This window comes from Salvelinus namaycush, chromosome 22 (assembly GCF_016432855.1).
Source record: "Salvelinus namaycush isolate Seneca chromosome 22, SaNama_1.0, whole genome shotgun sequence".
Classification (NCBI taxonomy): domain Eukaryota; kingdom Metazoa; phylum Chordata; class Actinopteri; order Salmoniformes; family Salmonidae; genus Salvelinus; species Salvelinus namaycush.
Genome location: NC_052328.1, coordinates 1044209 through 1063644, shown reverse-complemented (window position 1 = coordinate 1063644; position 19436 = coordinate 1044209). Strand labels below are relative to the sequence as shown.

Sequence of the window (19436 nt, the reverse complement as noted above, 5' to 3'; positions counted from 1 at the left end):
GTCAAGCTGAAATACCCCCAGGACCAATGTCAAACTGAAATACCCCAGGACCAATGTCAAGCTGAAATACCCCCAGGACCAATGTCAAGCTGAAATACCCCCAGGACCAATGTCAAGCTGAAATACCCCCAGGACCAATGTCAAGCTGAAATACCCCCAGGACCAATGTCAAGCTGAAATACCCCCAGGACCAATGTCAAACTGAAACACCCCAGGACCAATGTCAAGCTGAAATACCCCCAGGACCAATGTCAAGCTGAAATACCCCCAGGACCAATGTCAAGCTGAAATACCCCAGGACCAATGTCAAGCTGAAATACCCCAGGACCAATGTCAAGCTGAAATACCCCAGGACCAATGTCAAGCTGAAATACCCCCAGGACCAATGTCAAACTGAAATACCCCAGGACCAATGTCAAGCTGAAATACCCCCAGGACCAATGTCAAGCTGAAATACCCCAGGACCAACGTCAAGATGGAATACCCCCAGGACCAATGTCAAACTGAAATACCCCAGGACCAATGTGAAGATGAAATACCCCAGGACCAATGTCAAACTGAAATACCCCAGGACCAATGTGAAGCTGAAATACCCCAGGACCAACGTCAAGATGAAATACCCCAGGACCAATGTGAAGCTGAAATACCCCAGGACCAACGTCAAGCTGAAATACTCCCAGGACCAATGTGAAGCTGAAATACCCCAGGACCAACGTCAAGATGAAATACCCCAGGACCAACGTCAAGCTGAAATACCCCAGGACCAATGTGAAGATGAAATACCCCAGGACCAACGTCAAACTGAAATACCCCCAGGACCAACGTCAAGATGAAATACCCCAGGACCAATCTCAAACTGAAATACCCCCAGGACCAACGTCAAGATGAAATACCCCAGGACCAATGTCAAGATGAAATACCCCAGGACCAATCTCAAACTGAAATACCCCCAGGACCAACGTCAAGATGAAATACCCCAGGACCAATCTCAAACTGAAATACCCCCAGGACCAACGTCAAGATGAAATACCCCAGGACCTAATCAACATCTCAAACTGCAGAGTCCTGCAGAGTACAAGCTTACAGTTTTCAACATAGGTTACATCTCACTGCTCATTCACTTGTTGTACCACACTGCTGCGTTTTATAGCACCTGAAATGAGAGGCTGTGTTCAACACAGACCGAGTTATGAGTGTTAGTGGTTGTTCACTCCAAGTGGACTTGTTTCTCTTGGCCCGCGCCTTCATAACTCTTGGCGTAGGTGCTGAAAGTAGGTTCTGAAAGAGTTCAACTCTTGACATTCGTTGGCTCTGAGTTTTAAAAATCACATTCAAATGTGGCTCTAAGGTTTCAATGACTCTTTTGTTTGCTTAGCGGAGCCACGTTGCCAAGAACCTTGGGGAGGGAAAGCCGAAAGTTTAAAGAATGGACAATTACTAACATTCCGGAATGAGAATGTCGATCATTACTCACTGTGGGACAGCCGTTTACTGGTGCTTGTTCTCTTCACTGAAACGCTGTTCTTGCTGAATTGGAACGTCATGTTACACGTTATACGTGACTACAGTAGTCATTTCTTACACGTACATTGAAACCAAAACGTTGAGCTAGAAATGAACTGTTTTATGAACACAGTGCTTTATTTCTTTTAATGTTGATTTCCACTACTGTGATAACCTCACGTCTGTATATTATGAGTTATACTAACTTGGCTATAAATCAAATTCAAATTATTTGTCACACGCTCCGAATACTGCAGGTGTAGTAGACCTTACAGTGAAATCCTTACTTACAAGCCCTGATTAACCAACAACGTAGTTTTAAGAAAAATAAGTGTTAAGTAAAAAATAGATAAGTAAAAAATGTTTAATTAAAGTAACCATTAATTCAAACAGCAGCAGTAAAATAACAAGCGAGGCTTGTACCGGTACAGAGTTAGTCGAGGTAACCGGTGACCCCATACATTGACTCTGTACCGGTACAGAGTTAGTCGAGGTAACCGGTGACCCCATACATTGACTCTGTACCGGTACAGAGTTAGTCGAGGTAACCGGTGACCCCATACATTGACTCTGTACCGGTACAGAGTTAGTCGAGGTAACCGGTGACCCCATACATTGACTCTGTACCGGTACAGAGTTAGTCGAGGTAACCGGTGACCCCATACATTGACTCTGTACCGGTACAGAGTTAGTCGAGGTAACCGGTGACCCCATACATTGACTCTGTACCGGTACAGAGTTAGTCGAGGTAACCGGTGACCCCATACATTGACTCTGTACCGGTACAGAGTTAGTCGAGGTAACCGGTGAACCCATACATTGACTGTACCGGTACAGAGTTAGTCGAGGTAACCGGTGACCCCATACATTGACTCTGTACCGGTACAGAGTTAGTCGAGGTAACCGGTGACCCCATACATTGACTCTGTACCGGTACAGAGTTAGTCGAGGTAACCGGTGACCCCATACATTGACTCTGTACCGGTACAGAGTTAGTCGAGGTAACCGGTGACCCCATACATTGACTCTGTACCGGTACAGAGTTAGTCGAGGTAACCGGTGACCCCATACATTGACTCTGTACCGGCATCCCCCTGTATATAGCCTCACTATTGTTATTTCACTGCTGCTCTTTAATTACTTGTTACTTTTATCTCTTATTCTTATCCATATTATTTTATAAAACTGCATTGTTGGTTAGGGGCTCGTAAGTAATCATTTCACTGTAAGGTCTACACCTTGTTGTATTCGGCGCATGTGACCAATAACATTTGATTTTGAATCTGTACATGTAAGGTACTGTAGAGGTATAGCATTGTACGATGATGCATAAACACTGTAGTGTACCTCCACGTCAGAGAGTTTCAGAGCTATGATATGTTCGAGCGGTATTCTTCATTCTCATCCTTCATATCCATCAAAAAGACTGACGGCACTGTCAGGCCATCACAGCAGCCACTGCACTACCTCCACGCCTTTACAATTCAACAGCTAGATTTCTTGTTTTTTTTTTACTCTTCACCCGACACAACATAATATTAAAAGTTATTTCAAAAACTGAGAGGTTTTGTTAAAATTATTGCTCTCTCTCTCTCACTCACAGAGCCCGACGAGGAATTTAGATGACGAGGAGGTGACAAGCTATCATATTTCCATCTTCTAGGTGCTTCACTCCTGTCAACAGGAAATTCAAATTGGAGTGATTGACAGGTATACACCTTTTACAATTTCATGTGAGAATGCATGTGATATAGAGAGGGAGAGGGAGAGGGAGAGGGAGGGAGAGAGAGAGGGAGAGGGAGAGGGAGAGGGAGAGGGAGAGGGAGAGGGAGAGAGAGAGGGAGAGGGGGAGAGAGGGAGATTGAGAGAGAGAGAGAGAGAGAGAGAGAGAGAGAGAGAGAGAGAGAGAGAGAGAGAGAGAGAGAGAGAGGGAGAGGGAGAGAGGGAGATTGAGAGAGAGAGAGAGAGAGAGAGAGAGAGAGAGAGAGAGAGAGAGAGAGAGAGAGAGAGAGAGAGAGAGAGGGAGAGGGAGAGGGAGAGAGACTTTTTCACTCAATACATTGAGTCCCTTTTCTCTGCTGGCTCCCTCCCAGCACTCTATAGTCTCTTTGCCAGAGCGGAGGCCTGGGTGGCCACCTGTATTAACTATTGAACTGCATTTGACATTTTTCAGGTTTCACTTAATACAACAAATAGAAAGTCTCTGACAGACAGACCAATGATTTCTCAGTGTGAATAATATATCTTTGGGCCGTTGAAATAGACCCACTTCCCTTCTCACTCGACAGCTTTTCCACACCGATAATGTAATGGATACACTGCGGTGACGTTTCATCTATATGCAATGAAGATTTAAACAACTCACAGAGGCAAAGCTTTTAATGCCAAACTATTTCAGTTAGTAGGAACCTTATGTGTATATAAATATACAGATATCTCTCCGAGACAATATCATATCTAATGGATAACTTGTAACCTATTTATAAGCTTGGGTGAAATATGCGTTTGGAGAGATGAGAAAGTGACAGTGAATATTACCCAAGAAAATGTCTGGGAAATGTGAGATGTCCCTCATTTTATTACGACATAATTCAGACTAGCAATAACAGAAGCTCAAAGGAATTTCAAAGCCAGACTGACTGGAGAGCCTCCTTTTTCCTCTGTCAAGATGCGTATTATAGCTGAGAATACACCACTTTTTGATTACATCCCATGTCATTAGACGATGAATTAGCTTCTTTGTAAAATAATGACTGTGGAGGCTCCAAATCATTTAAAAAAAAAAAGAAAATATCAAAATGATTTAAGCTACTCAGGTTGAATCCCAATTATATTTTAATATTCAGCTGGGCAGAGTTTTTTTTTTGCGAGCGGTGGTGGCGATGCATGTATAACTCGTTGGGAGCGTTGGCCAGCTGTGCCACTCCACCCTTCATACTACTTTCTGCATTTTAGTAGCATGGTAATTTACTGAACAACTACCTGAGTGATGGCATTTTCAATGAGCAGGTAATCTTCTGAGAATTTCTGTATGGTTATGAGCTCTGGGCTTCAGCCCGGCAACACAAAAATACATCAAGACCAATTACGATATCAACTTTCAGTCTGATACCCCAGCCAAGCAAGTGCATGTATTTCTGCCCCAGGCACTTTAAATTGCATCTAATTTGAAATCTTTGGGGTTTTAATTAAATTTCAGAATATATGGAATTCTTCATTAGTACCTGTTCTGAATAGGATATTATACTGTCTGTTCTCTCCCTCTCTCTCTCTCTCTCTCTCTCTCTCTCTCTCTCTCTCTCTCTCTCTCTCTCTCTCTCTCTCTCTCTCTCTCTCTCTCTCTCTCTCTCTCTCTCTCTCTCTCTCTCTCTCTCTCTCTCTCTCTCTCTCTCTCTCTCTCTCTCTCTCTCTCTCTCTCTCTCTCTCTCTCTCTCTCTCTCTCTCTCTCTCTCTCTCTCCTCTCTCTCTCTCTCTCTCTCTCTCTCTCTCTCTCTCTCTCTCTCTCTCTCTCTCTCTCTCTCTCTCTCTCTCTCTCTCTCTCTCTCTCTCTCTCTCTCTCTCTCTCTCTCTCTCTCTCTCTCTCTCTCTCTCTCTCTCTCTCCTCTCTCTCTCTCTCTCTCTCTCTCTCTCTCTCTCTCTCTCTCTCTCTCTCTCTCTCTCTCTCTCTCTCTCTCTCTCACTCTCTCTCTCTCTCTCTCTCTCTCTCTCTCTCTCTCTCTCTCTCTCTCTCTCTCTCTCTCTCTCTCTCACTCTCTCTCTCTCTCTGTTATGAGACATGTGTTCTCGTCATGCCACAGCCCTGCCACTGGATAGCTGTTGGAGTCTACGAGGAGGGGATGCTGTAGCTGTTATGGGCCATGTGTTCTCGTCATGCCACAGCCCTGCCACTGGATAGCTGTTGGAGTCTACGAGGAGGGGATGTGTAGCTGTTATGGGCCATGTGTTCTCGTCATGCCACAGCCCTGCCACTGGATAGCTGTTGGAGTCTACGAGGAGGGGATGCTGTAGCTGTTATGGGCCATGTGTTCTCGTCATGCCACAGCCCTGCCACTGGATAGCTGTTGGAGTCTACGAGGAGGGGATGCTGTAGCTGTTATGGGCCATGTGTTCTCGTCATGCCACAGCCCTGCCACTGGATAGCTGTTGGAGTCTACGAGGAGGGGATGCTGTAGCTGTTATGGGCCATGTGTTCTCGTCATGCCACAGCCCTGCCACTGGATAGCTGTTGGAGTCTACGAGGAGGGGATGCTGTAGCTGTTATGGGCCATGTGTTCTCGTCATGCCACAGCCCTGCCACTGGATAGCTGTTGGAGTCTACGAGGAGGGGATGTGTAGCTGTTATGGGCCATGTGTTCTCGTCATGCCACAGCCCTGCCACTGGATAGCTGTTGGAGTCTACGAGGAGGGGATGCTGTAGCTGTTATGGGCCATGTGTTCTCGTCATGCCACAGCCCTGCCACTGGATAGCTGTTGGAGTCTACGAGGAGGGGATGCTGTAGCTGTTATGGGCCATGTGTTCTCGTCATGCCACAGCCCTGCCACTGGATAGCTGTTGGAGTCTACGAGGAGGGGATGCTGTAGCTGTTATGGGCCATGTGTTCTCGTCATGCCACAGCCCTGCCACTGGATAGCTGTTGGAGTCTACGAGGAGGGGATGCTGTAGCTGTTATGGGCCATGTGTTCTCGTCATGCCACAGCCCTGCCACTGGATAGCTGTTGGAGTCTACGAGGAGGGGATGCTGTAGCTGTTATGGGCCATGTGTTCTCGTCATGCCACAGCCCTGCCACTGGATAGCTGTTGGAGTCTACGAGGAGGGGATGCTGTAGCTGTTATGGGCGATGTGTTCTCGTCATGCCACAGCCCTGCCACTGGATAGCTGTTGGAGTCTACGAGGAGGGGATGCTGTAGCTGTTATGGGCCATGTGTTCTCGTCATGCCACAGCCCTGCCACTGGATAGCTGTTGGAGTCTACGAGGAGGGGATGCTGTAGCTGTTATGGGCCATGTGTTCTCATCATGCCACAGCCCTGCCACTGGATAGCTGTTGGAGTCTACGAGGAGGGGATGCTGTAGCTGTTATGGGCCATGTGTTCTCGTCATGCCACAGCCCTGCCACTGGATAGCTGTTGGAGTCTACGAGGAGGGGATGTGTAGCTGTTATGGGCCATGTGTTCTCGTCATGCCACAGCCCTGCCACTGGATAGCTGTTGGAGTCTACGAGGAGGGGATGTAGCTGTTATGAGTATACACAACTGAAATATAATCTCAAATAATCCCCTTCTGGTGGGAGGGGAGGGAAAAGGGGAGGTTTATATGAGTTTCAAATTATTTTTTTTCTTCATATTCTATGCTGAATATTGATTACTCATTTATTTACTTTTTATTTACTTTAAATGTTGTGAACAGAGTGCCCCATGGTGGCGGTGGGGTTATAGTATGGGCAGGCGTAAGCTACGGACAACGAACACAATTTCATGTTATCGATGGCAGTGTGAAAGCCCAGAGATACGGTGATGAGATACCGAGGCCCATTGTCGTGCCTTTCATCCACCGCCATCACCTCATGTCTCAGCATGATAATGCACGACCCCATGTCACAAAGATCTGTACACAATTCCTGGAAGCTGAAAATGTGCCAGTTCTTCCATGGCCTGCATACTCACCAGACATGTCACCCGTTGAGCATGTTTGGGATGCTCTGGATCCACGTGTACGACAGGGTGTTCCAGTTCCCACCAATATTCATCAACTTCGCACAGCAATTGAAGATCAGTGGGAAAACATTCCACAGGCCCCAATCAACAGCCTGATCAACTCTATTTTTTGGGGGGGTATTTTATTAGGATCCCCGTTAGCTGTTGCAAAAGCAGCAGCTACTCTTCCTGGGGTTCCACACAAAACATGAAACATAATACAGAATGACATAATACAGAACATCATTAGACAAGAACAGCTCAAGGACAGAACTACAAACATTTTTAAAAAGGCACACGTAGCCTACATATCAATACATACACACAAACTATCTAGGTCCAATAGGGGAGAGGCGTTGTGCTTTGAGGTGTTGCTTTATCTGTTTTTTGAAACCAGGTTTGCTGTATATTTGAGCAATATGAGATGGGAGTTCCATGCAATAATGGCTCTATATAATACTGTACGTTTTCTTGAATTTGTTCTGTATTTGGGGACTGTGAAAAGACCCCTGGTGGCATGTCTGGTGGGGGAAGTATCTGTGTCAGTGCTGTGTGTAAGTTGACTATGAAAAGACCCCTGGTGGCATGTCTGGTGGGGGAAGTGTCTGTGTCAGAGCTGTGTGTAAGGTGACTATGAAAAGACCCCTGGTGGCATGTCTGTTGGGGGAAGTGTCTGTGTCAGAGCTGTGTGTAAGGTGACTATGTAAAGACCCCTGGTGGCATGTCTGGTGGGGGAAGTGTCTGTGTCAGAGCTGTGTGTAAGGTGACTATGAAAAGACCCCTGGTGGCATGTCTGGTGGGGGAAGTGTCTGTGTCAGTGCTGTGTGTAAGTTGACTATGAAAAGACCCCTGGTGGCATGTCTGGTGGGGGAAGTGTCTGTGTCAGTGCTGTGTGTAAGTTGACTATGAAAAGACCCCTGGTGGCATGTCTGGTGGGGGAAGTGTCTGTGTCAGAGCTGTGTGTAAGGTGACTATGAAAAGACCCCTGGTGGCATGTCTGTTGGGGGAAGTGTCTGTGTCAGAGCTGTGTGTAAGGTGACTATGAAAAGACCCCTGGTGGCATGTCTGGTGGGGGAAGTGTCTGTGTCAGAGCTGTGTGTAAAGTGACTATGAAAAGACCCCTGGTGGCATGTCTGTTGGGGGAAGTGTCTGTGTCAGAGATGTGTGTAAGGTGACTATGCAAACAATTTGGAATTTTCAAGACATTAATGTTTCTTATAAAAAGAAGAAGTGATGCAGTCAGTCTCTCCTCAACTCTTAGCCAAGAGAGACTGGCATGCATAGTATTTATACCAGCCCTCTGATTACAATTAAGAGCAAAACGTGCCGCTCTGTTCTGGGCCAGCTGCAGCTTAACTAGGTCTTTCTTTGCAGCACTGGACCACACGTCCGGACAATAATCAAGATTGGACAAAACTAGAGCCTGCAGAACTTGTTTTTTTGAGTGTGGTGTCAAAAAAGCAGAGCATCTCTTTTTTTACGGCTAGACCTCACACCATCTTATCAACCATTGAATCAATATGTTTTAACCATGACAGTTTACAGTCTAAGGTAACACCAAGTAATTTAGTCCCCTCCACTTGTTCAACAGCCACAACATTCATTACCAGATTCAGCTGAGGTGCCTTTTGCCTTTTGCACACACTGTATATAGACTTTCTTTTTTCTACTGTGTCATTGACTTGTTTATTTTGGTTATAGGCTTGTTTATTGTTTACTCCTTGTGTAACTCTGTGTTGTTGTCTGTGTCACACTGCTTTGCTTTATCTTGGCCAGGTCAAAGTTGCAAATGAGAACTTGTTCTCAACTAGCCTACCTGGTTAAATAAAGGTGAACTAAAAATAGAAAATGTAAAAAAGCATTAGCACTTAAGGAACGATTTGTACCAAATACAATAGGACCAGGACCAGGACCAGGACCAGTTTACTACTGGCCACCCATTCCATAACAGACTGCAACGCTTTGTTAACTTCTTACGGCTGAAATCCCGTTAACGGGATCGATATGACAACAGCCAGTGAAAGTGCAGGGCGCCAAATTCAAACAACAGAAATCTCATAATTAAAATTCCTCAAACATACAAGTATTATACACCATTTTAAAGATAAACTTGTTGTTAATCCAACCACAGTGTCCGTTTTCAAAAAGGCTTTACGACGAAAGCATACCATGCGATTATTTTAGGTCAGCACCTAGTCACAGAAAAACACAGCCATTTTTTCAGCCAAAGAGAGGGGTCACAAAAAGCAGAAATAGAGATAAAATGAATCACTAACCTTTGATGATCTTCATCAGATGACACTCATAGGACTTCATGTTACACAATAAATGTATGTTTTGTTCGATAAAGTTCATATTTATATACAAAAATCTGAGTTTACATTGGCGCGTTACGTTCAGTAGTTCCAAAACATCCGGTGATTTTGCAGAGAGCCACATCAATTTACAGAAATACTCATAATAAACATTGATAAAAATACACAACTATTATGCATGGAATTACAAATAAACTTCTCCTTAATGCAACTGCTGGGTCAGATTATACAAAAGCTTTACGGAAAAAGCACACCATGCAATAATCTGAGTACAGCGCTCAGAGACCAAAACAAGCCATACAGATACCCGCCTTGTTGTGGACTCAACAGAAGTCAGAAATAGCATTATAAATATTCACTTACCTTCGATGATCTTCATCAGAATGCACTACCAGGAATCCCAGTTCCACAATAAATGTTTGTTTTTTTCGATAAAGTCCATCATTTATGTCCAAATACCTCCTTTTTGTTCACGCGTTTAGTTCACAAATCAAAATTCATGAGGCGCGAGCACTAGGTCCAGACGAAAAGTAAAAAAGTTCCGTTACAGTTCGTAGAAACATGTCAAATGATGTGGGACTGCCCCAGCGTGACGACTTCCTGGTCACATGATGTGGGACTGCCCCAGTGTGTAGACCTTCTGATCACATGATGTGGGACTGCCCCAGGGTGAAGACTTCCTGGTCACATGATGTGGGACTGCCCCAGCGTGAAGACTTCCTGGTCACATGATGTGGGACTGCCCCAGCGTGAAGACTTCCTGGTCACATGATGTGGGACTGTCCCAGCGTGAAGACCTCCTGGTCACATGATGTGGGACTGCCCCAGCGTGAAGACCTCCTGGTCACATGATGTGGGACTGCCCCAGCGTGAAGACTTCCTGGTCACATGATGTGGGACTGCCCCAGCGTGAAGACTTCCTGGTCACATGATGTGGGACTGCCCCAGCGTGAAGACTTCCTGGTCACATGATGTGGGACTGTCCCAGCGTGAAGACCTCCTGGTCACATGATGTGGGACTGCCCCAATGTGAAGACTTCCTGGTCACATGATGAGGGACAGGCCCAGTGTGAAGACCTCCTGGTCACATGATGAGGGACTGCCCCAGTGTGAAGACATTCTGGTCACATGATGTGGGACTGCCCCAGCGTGACGACTTCCTGGTCACATGATGTGGGACTGCCCCAATGTGAAGACCTTTTAGTCACAGCTTGACAGGTGTGTGTCGAGTTTAGTTGGTGTTGCCAATCCATATCTCCCCAATATACACTGCTCAAAAAAATAAAGGGAACACTTAAACAACACAATGTAACTCCAAGTCAATCACACTTCTGTGAAATCAAACTGTCCACTTAGGAAGCAACACTGATTGACAATAAATTTCACATGCTGTTGTGCAAATGGAATAGACAAAAGGTGGAAATTATAGGCAATTAGCAAGACACCCCCAATAAAGGAGTGGTTCTGCAGGTGGTGACCACAGACCACTTCTCAGTTCCTATGCTTCCTGGCTGATGTTTTGGTCACTTTTGAATGCTGGCGGTGCTTTCACTCTAGTGGTAGCATGAGACGGAGTCTACAACCCACACAAGTGGCTCAGGTAGTGCAGCTCATCCAGGATGGCACATCAATGCGAGCTGTGGCAAGAAGGTTTGCTGTGTCTGTCAGCGTAGTGTCCAGAGCATGGAGGTGCTACCAGGAGACAGGCCAGTACATCAGGAGACGTGGAGGAGGCCGTAGAAGGGCAACAACCCAGCAGCAGGACCGCTACCTCCGCCTTTGTGCAAGGAGGAGGAGGAGGAGCACTGCCAGAGCCCTGCAAAATGACCTCCAGCAGGCCACAAATGTGCATGTGTCTGCTCAAACGGTCAGAAACAGACTCCATGAGGGTGATCTGAGGGCCCGACGTCCACAGGTGGGGGTTGTGCTTACAGCCCAACACCGTGCAGGACGTTTGGCATTTGCCAGAGAACACCAAGATTGGCAAATTCGCCACTGGCGCCCTGTGCTCTTCACAGATGAAAGCAGGTTCACACTGAGCACATGAGCACATGTGACAGACGTGACAGAGTCTGGAGACGCCGTGGAGAACGTTCTGCTGCCTGCAACATCCTCCAGCGTGACCGGTTTGGCGGTGGGTCAGTCATGGTGTGGGGTGGCATTTCTTTGGGGGGCCGCACAGCCCTCCATGTGCTCGCCAGAGGTAGCCTGACTGCCATTAGGTACCGAGATGAGATCCTCAGACCCCTTGTGAGACCATATGCTGGTGCGGTTGGCCCTGGGTTCCTCCTAATGCAAGACAATGCTAGACCTCATGTGGCTGGAGTGTGTCAGCAGTTCCTGCAAGAGGAAGGCATTGATACTATGGACTGGCCCGCCCGTTCCCCAGACCTGAATCCAATTGAGCACATCTGGGACATCATGTCTCGCTCCATCCACCAACGCCACGTTGCACCACAGACTGTCCAGGAGTTGGCAGATGCTTTAGTCCAGGTCTGGGAGGAGATCCCTCAGGAGACCATCCGCCACCTCATCAGGAGCATGCCCAGGCGTTGTAGGGAGGTCATACAGGCATGTGGAGGCCACACACACTACTGAGCCTCATTTTGACTTGTTTTAAGGACATTACATCAAAGTTGGATCAGCCTGTAGTGTGGTTTTCCACTTTAATTTTGAGTGTGACTCCAGATCCAGACCTCCATGGGTTGATAAATTTGATTTCCATTGATAATTTTTGTGTGATTTTGTCAGCACATTCAACTATGTAAAGAAAAAAGTATTTAATAAGAATATTTCATTCATTCAGATCTAGGATGTGTTATTTTAGTGTTCCCTTTATTTTTTTGAGCAGTGTATTATTGTTGAACGATGACTCTTCACTGACTCTCACAGTATCCCAGAAACGTGTATGTTTGTCTGGACTCACTGTGGCCAAAATAATGTTGGTGACCAGATGGAAGCCTTCCACATAACCTCAGCATAACTCAATGGCTACAAAACGTCTTTGACGTCCATTCATTAGAGCTCTCCATAGATACAATCAATAGATCAATCGAAAAGGTTGAAATGTTCTTCTGAGTTAATATAATTAATTTAATTAATTAATTAAATGTAATCATGTTTGAATTCATCAGTTGTATTTTGAATATCTGTATCGAACATCGATGTATGCAGGCTGATTCTATACATGTGTGCCTTGGTCCCACAAAAATGTTACAAACATAAGATGAGTTACCCATGATGTTTTGTTTCATAACATGAACCAGTGTGGGGGGGTTCGCGCCTACTGAGAAGGAGGGAGGGAGAGGGGAGATGGGAGAGACAGGACAGACAATGCTTGTCCATTTTTTTTCTCTAATGTTTTTTGTTTCTTTATATATATTTAGGAAAATAAATTATAATAATAATAAAAAGTTGGTCACAATTGTATTTATATATATTTTTTTTAGGAAAAGCTGAAATATATTGAGTCGATAAGTACTCAACCCTTTTGTTATGGCAAACCTAAATAATTTGGTAACAAATCACATAATAAGTAGCATGGACTCACTCTGTGTGTAGTAATAGTGTTTAACATGATTTTTAAATGACTGCCCTATCTCTGTACCCCACACATACAATTTTCCGGAAGGTTCAGGGAGCTTTTCCAATAGCTCACAAAGAAGGACACCTATTGGTAGATGGGGTAAAAAAAAAAAGCAGACATTGAATATCCCTTTGAGCGTAGTGCAGTTATTAATTACACTTTGGATGGTGTATCAATACACCCAGTCACTACAAAGATACAGGTGTCCTTCCTAACTCAGCAGCCGAGGAGGAATGAAACCGGCAATGGCGATTTTAAAACAGTTACAGAGTTTAATGGCTGTGATAGGATAAAACTGAGGACGGATCAACAACATTGGAGTTACTCCACAATACTCACCTAGTTGACAGAGTGAAAAGAAGGAAGCCTGTACAGAGTACAAATATTACAAAACATGTATCCTGTTTTCAATAACACACTAAAGTAATACTGCAAAAAATCTGACAAAAAAAAAACTTTTTGTCCTGAATACAAAGCATGGTGTTTGGGGCAAACCCGAGACAAAACATCACTGAGTACCACTCATGGTGGTGGCTTCATCATGTTATGGGTATGCTTGTCATCGGCAAGGACTAGCGAGTTTTTTAGAATTATAAAAGAAAAGGAATAGAGTTAAGCACAGGCAAAATCCCAGAGGAAAACCAGGGAGACAAATTCACCTTTCAGCAGGGCAATAACCTAAATCAAGGCCACATACACACTGGAGTAGCTTACCAATTAGACAGTGAATGTTCCTGAGTAGCCTAGTTACGGCTTTGACTAAAATCTGCTTGACTTTAAAATGGCTGTCTAGCGATGATCAACAACCAAGGTAGGTAGGTAGGTAGGTAGGTAGGTAGGTAGGTAGGTAGGTAGGTAGGTAGGTAGGTAGGTAGGGAGGTAGGTAGGTATAGGAAGGAAGGAAGGTAGGTAGGTAGTTAGGTAGGTAGGTAGGTAGTTAGATATTAGTTAGGAAGGTAGGTAGGTAGGTAGTTAGGTAGTTAGGTAGGTAGTTAGGTAGGTAGGTAGGTAGGTAGGTAGGTAGGTAGGTAGGTAGGTAGGTAGGTAGGTAGGTAGGTACAGTGGGTACAGTAGGTAGGTAGGTAGGTAGGTACAGTAGGTACAGTAGGTACAGTAGGTACAGTAGGTAGGTAGGTAGGTAGGTACAGTAGGTAAATAGGTACAGTAGGTACAGTAGGTAAGTAGGTACAGTAGTTACAGTAGGTAAGTAGGTACAGTAGGTAAGTAGGTACAGTAGGTACAGTAGGTAGGTAGGTACAGTAGGTACAGTAGGTACAGTAGGTAGGTAGGTACAGTAGGTACAGTAGGTACAGTAGGTACAGTAGTTACAGTAGGTACAGTAGGTAGGTAGGTAGGTAGGTAGGTAGGTAGGTACAGTAGGTACAGTAGGTACAGTAGGTAGGTAGGTAGGTACAGTAGGTACAGTAGGTACAGTAGGTAGGTACAGTAGGTACAGTAGGTACGGTAGGTACGGTAGGTAGGTAGGTACAGTAGGTACAGTAGGTACAGTAGGTAGGTACAGTAGGTACAGTAGGTACAGTAGGTAGGTAGGTACAGTAGGTACAGTAGGTACAGTAGGTAGGTACAGTAGGTACAGTAGGTACGGTAGGTACGGTAGGTAGGTAGGTAGGTAGGTAGGTACAGTAGGTACAGTAGGTACAGTAGGTAATTAGGTAGGCAGGTACAGTAGGTAGATAGGTACAGTAGGTACAGTAGGTACAGTAGGTAGGCAGGTACAGTAGGTAGATAGGTACAGTAGGTACAGTAGGTAGGCAGGTACAGTAGGTAGATAGGTACAGTAGGTACAGTAGGTACAGTAGGTAGGCAGGTACAGTATGTACAGTAGGTAGGCAGGTACAGTAGGTAGATAGGTACAGTAGGTACAGTAGGTAGGCAGGTACAGTAGGTAGATAGGTACAGTAGGTACAGTAGGTAGGCAGGTACAGTAGGTAGATAGGTACAGTAGGTACAGTAGGTAGGCAGGTACAGTAGGTAGATAGGTACAGTAGGTACAGTAGGTACAGTAGGTACAGTAGGTAGGCAGGTACAGCAGGTACAGTAGGTAGGCAGGTACAGTATGTACAGTAGGTAGGCAGGTACAGTAGGTAGATAGGTACAGTAGGTACAGTAGGTAGGCAGGTACAGTAGGTAGATAGGTACAGTAGGTACAGTAGGTACAGTAGGTACAGTAGGTAGGCAGGTACAGCAGGTACAGTAGGTAGGCAGGTACAGTAGGTACAGTAGGTAAGTAGGTACAGTAGGTACAGTAGGTACAGTAGGTAGGCAGGTACAGCAGGTACAGTAGTTACAGTAGGTACAGTAGGGTACAGTAGGTAGGTACAGCAGGTACAGTAGGTACAGTAGGTACAGTAGGTACAGTAGGTACAGTAGGTAAGTAGGTACAGTAGGTACAGTAGGTACAGTAGGTAGGTAGGTACAGTAGGTACAGTAGGTAGGTAGGTACAGTAGGTAGGTAGGTACAGTAGGTACAGTAGGTACAGTAGGTAGGTAGGTAGGTACAGTAGGTACAGTAGGTACAGTAGGTAGGTAGGTACAGTAGGTACAGTAGGTACAGTAGGTACAGTAGGTAGGTAGGTACAGTAGGTAGGTACAGTAGGTACAGTAGGTACAGTAGGTAAGTAGGTACAGTAGGTAGGTAGGTACAGTAGGTAGGTAGGTACAGTAGGTACAGTAGGTACAGTAGGTAGGTAGGTAGGTACAGTAGGTACAGTAGGTAGGTAGGTAGGTACAGTAGGTACAGTAGGTAGGTAGGTAGGTACAGTAGGTACAGTAGGTACAGTAGGTAGGTAGGTAGGTAGGTAGGTAGGTAGGTAGGTAGGTAGGTAGGTAGGTACAGTAGGTACAGTAGGTAGGTAGGTAGGTAGGTAGGTACAGTAGGTACAGTAGGTAGGTAGGTACAGTAGGTAGGTACAGTAGGTACAGTAGGTACAGTAGGTAGGTACAGTAGGTACAGTAGGTACAGTAGGTAGGTACAGTAGGTACAGTAGGTAAGTAGGTAGGTACAGTAGGTACAGTAGGTAGGTACAGTAGGTAGGTACAGTAGGTAGGTACAGTAGGTACAGTAGGTAAGTAGGTAAGTAGGTACAGTAGGTACAGTAGGTAGGTACAGTAGGTACAGTAGGTAGGTACAGTAGGTACAGTAGGTACAGTAGGTAGGTACAGTAGGTAAGTAGGTACAGTAGGTACAGTAGGTAGGTACAGTAGGTACAGTAGGTACAGTAGGTACAGTAGGTAGGTACAGTAGGTAAGTAGGTACAGTAGGTACAGTAGGTAAGTAGGTACAGTAGGTAGGTACAGTAGGTAAGTAGGTACAGTAGGTACAGTAGGTAAGTAGGTACAGTAGGTACAGTAGGTACAGTAGGTAGGTACAGTAGTTACAGTAGGTAAGTAGGTACAGTAGGTACAGTAGGTACAGTAGTTAGGTACAGTAGGTACAGTAGGTAAGTAGGTACAGTAGGTACAGTAGGTACAGTAGGTACAGTAGGTAGGTACAGTAGTTACAGTAGGTAAGTAGGTACAGTAGGTAGGTACAGTAGTTACAGTAGGTAAGTAGGTACAGTAGGTAGGTACAGTAGTTACAGTAGGTAAGTAGGTACAGTAGGTACAGTAGGTACAGTAGGTAGGTACAGTAGTTACAGTAGGTAAGTAGGTACAGTAGGTAGGTACAGTAGGTACAGTAGGTACAGTAGGTAGGTACAGTAGGTACAGTAGGTACAGTAGGTACAGTAGGTAGGCAGGTACAGTAGGTAGATAGGTACAGTAGGTACAGTAGGTAGGCAGGTACAGTAGGTAAGTAGGTACAGTAGGTACAGTAGGTACAGTAGGTACAGTAGGTAGATAGGTACAGTAGGTACAGTAGGTACAGTAGGTACAGTAGGTACAGTAGGTAGGTACAGTAGGTCCAGTAGGTACAGTAGTTACAGTAGGTACAGTAGGTAGGTAGGTACAGTAGGTAGGTACAGTAGGTACAGTAGGTACAGTAGGTAGGTAGGTACAGTAGGTACAGTAGGTACAGTAGGTAGGTACAGTAGGTAGGTACAGTAGGTACAGTAGGTACAGTAGGTAGGTACAGTAGGTACAGTAGGTACAGTAGGTAGGTAAGTAGGTACAGTAGGTACAGTAGGTACAGTAGGTAGGTAGGTAGGTAGGTAGGTAGGTAGGTAGGTAGGTACAGTAGGTACAGTAGGTACAGTAGGTAGGTAGGTAGGTAGGTAGGTACAGTAGGTACAGTAGGTACAGTAGGTAGGTACAGTAGGTACAGTAGGTACAGTAGGTACAGTAGGTAGGTAGGTAGGTACAGTAGTTACAGTAGGTAGGTACAGTAGGTACAGTAGGTACAGTAGGTAGGTACAGTAGGTACAGTAGGTAAGTAGGTAAGTAGGTACAGTAGGTACAGTAGGTAGGTACAGTAGGTACAGTAGGTAGGTACAGTAGGTACAGTAGGTACAGTAGGTAGGTACAGTAGGTAAGTAGGTACAGTAGGTACAGTAGGTAGGTACAGTAGGTACAGTAGGTACAGTAGGTACAGTAGGTAGGTACAGTAGGTAAGTAGGTACAGTAGGTACAGTAGGTAAGTAGGTACAGTAGGTACAGTAGGTACAGTAGGTACAGTAGGTAAGTAGGTACAGTAGTTACAGTAGGTAAGTAGGTACAGTAGGTAAGTAGGTACAGTAAGTAGGTACAGTAGGTACACTAGGTAAGTAGGTACAGTAGGTACAGTAGGTACAGTAGGTACAGTAGGTAGGTACAGTAGTTACAGTAGGTAAGTAGGTACAGTAGGTAGGTACAGTAGTTACAGTAGGTAAGTAGGTACAGTAGGTACAGTAGGTACAGTAGGTACAGTAGGTAGGTACAGTAGTTACAGTAGGTAAGTAGGTACACTAGGTAGGTACAGTAGGTACAGTAGGTACAGTAGGTACAGTAGGTAGGTACAGTAGTTACAGTAGGTAAGTAGGTACAGTAGGTAGGTACAGTAGTTACAGTAGGTAAGTAGGTACAGTAGGTAGGTACAGTAGGTACAGTAGGTACAGTAGGTACAGTAGGTAGATACAGTAATTACAGTAGTTACAGTAGGTAAGGTAGGTACATTATTTACAGTAGGTACAGTAGGTAAGTAGGTACAGTAGGTAGGTACAGTAGTTACAGTAGGTAAGTAGGTACAGTAGGTACAGTAGGTACAGTAGGTAGGTACAGTAGTTACAGTAGGTAAGTAGGTACAGTAGGTACAGTAGGTACAGTAGGTAGGTACAGTAGGTACAGTAGGTACAGTAGGTACAGTAGGTACAGTAGGTACAGTAGGTAGGTACAGTAGGTAAGTAGGTACAGTAGGTACAGTAGGTACAGTAGGTAGGTACAGTAGTTACAGTAGGGTACAGTAGGTAGGTACAGTTGGTAAGTAGGTACAGTAGGTACAGTAGGTAAGTAGTTACAGTAGGTACAGTAGGTACAGTAGGTAAGTAGGTACAGTAGGTAGGTAGGTACAGTAGGGTACAGTAGTTACAGTAGGTAGGTACAGTAGTTACAGTAGGGTACAGTAGTTACAGTAGGGTACAGTAGTTACAGTAGGGTACAGTAGTTACAGTAGGGTACAGTAGGGTACAGTAGGTACAGTAGGGTACAGTAGGTACAGTAGGGTACAGTAGGGTACAGTAGGGTACAGTAGGGTACAGTAGGTACAGTAGGGTACAGTAGGTACAGTAGTTACAGTAGGGTACAGTAGTTACAGTAGGGTAAAGTAGGTACAGTAGGTACAGTAGGGTACAGTAGTTACAGTAGGTACAGTAGGTACAGTAGGTACAGTAGGTACAGTAGGTAGGTAGGTACAGTAGGTACAGTAGGTAGGTAGGTACAGTAGGTACAGTAGGTACAGTAGGTAGGTAGGTACAGTAGGTACAGTAGGTAGGTAGGTACAGTAGGTACAGTAGGTACAGTAGGTAAGTAGGTACAGTAGGTACAGTAGGTACAGTAGGTACAGTAGGTACAGTAGGTAGGTAGGTACAGTAGGTACAGTAGGTAAGTAGGTACAGTAGGTACAGTAGGGTACAGTAGGTAAGTAGGTACAGTAGTTACAGTAGGTACAGTAGGTACAGTAGGTACAGTAGGTAAGTAGGTACAGTAGGTACAGTAGGTACAGTAGGTACAGTAGGTACAGTAGGTAGGTAGGTACAGTAGGTACAGTAGGTAAGTAGGTACAGTAGTTACAGTAGGTAAGTAGGTACAGTAGGTACAGTAGGTAAGTAGGTACAGTAGGTAGGTAGGTACAGTAGGTACAGTAGGTACAGTAGGTACAGTAGGTAGGTACAGTAGGTACAGTAGGTA

At 45.1% G+C, this 19436-nt stretch overlaps 1 protein-coding gene across 1 annotated transcript in view; it reads left to right on the top strand.

Annotated features, from left to right (window-relative positions):
* The first annotated feature begins 530 nt into the window (after window positions 1-530).
* LOC120066970 (transcription factor COE3-like) overlaps window positions 531-19436 on the top strand; it is a 147398-nt gene continuing 128492 nt past the window's right edge. Inside the window, exon 1 of the mRNA XM_039018308.1 lies at window positions 531-659. Within this exon, the coding sequence (XP_038874236.1) occupies window positions 531-659 (129 nt within the window). The remainder of the gene's footprint in view (window positions 660-19436) is intronic.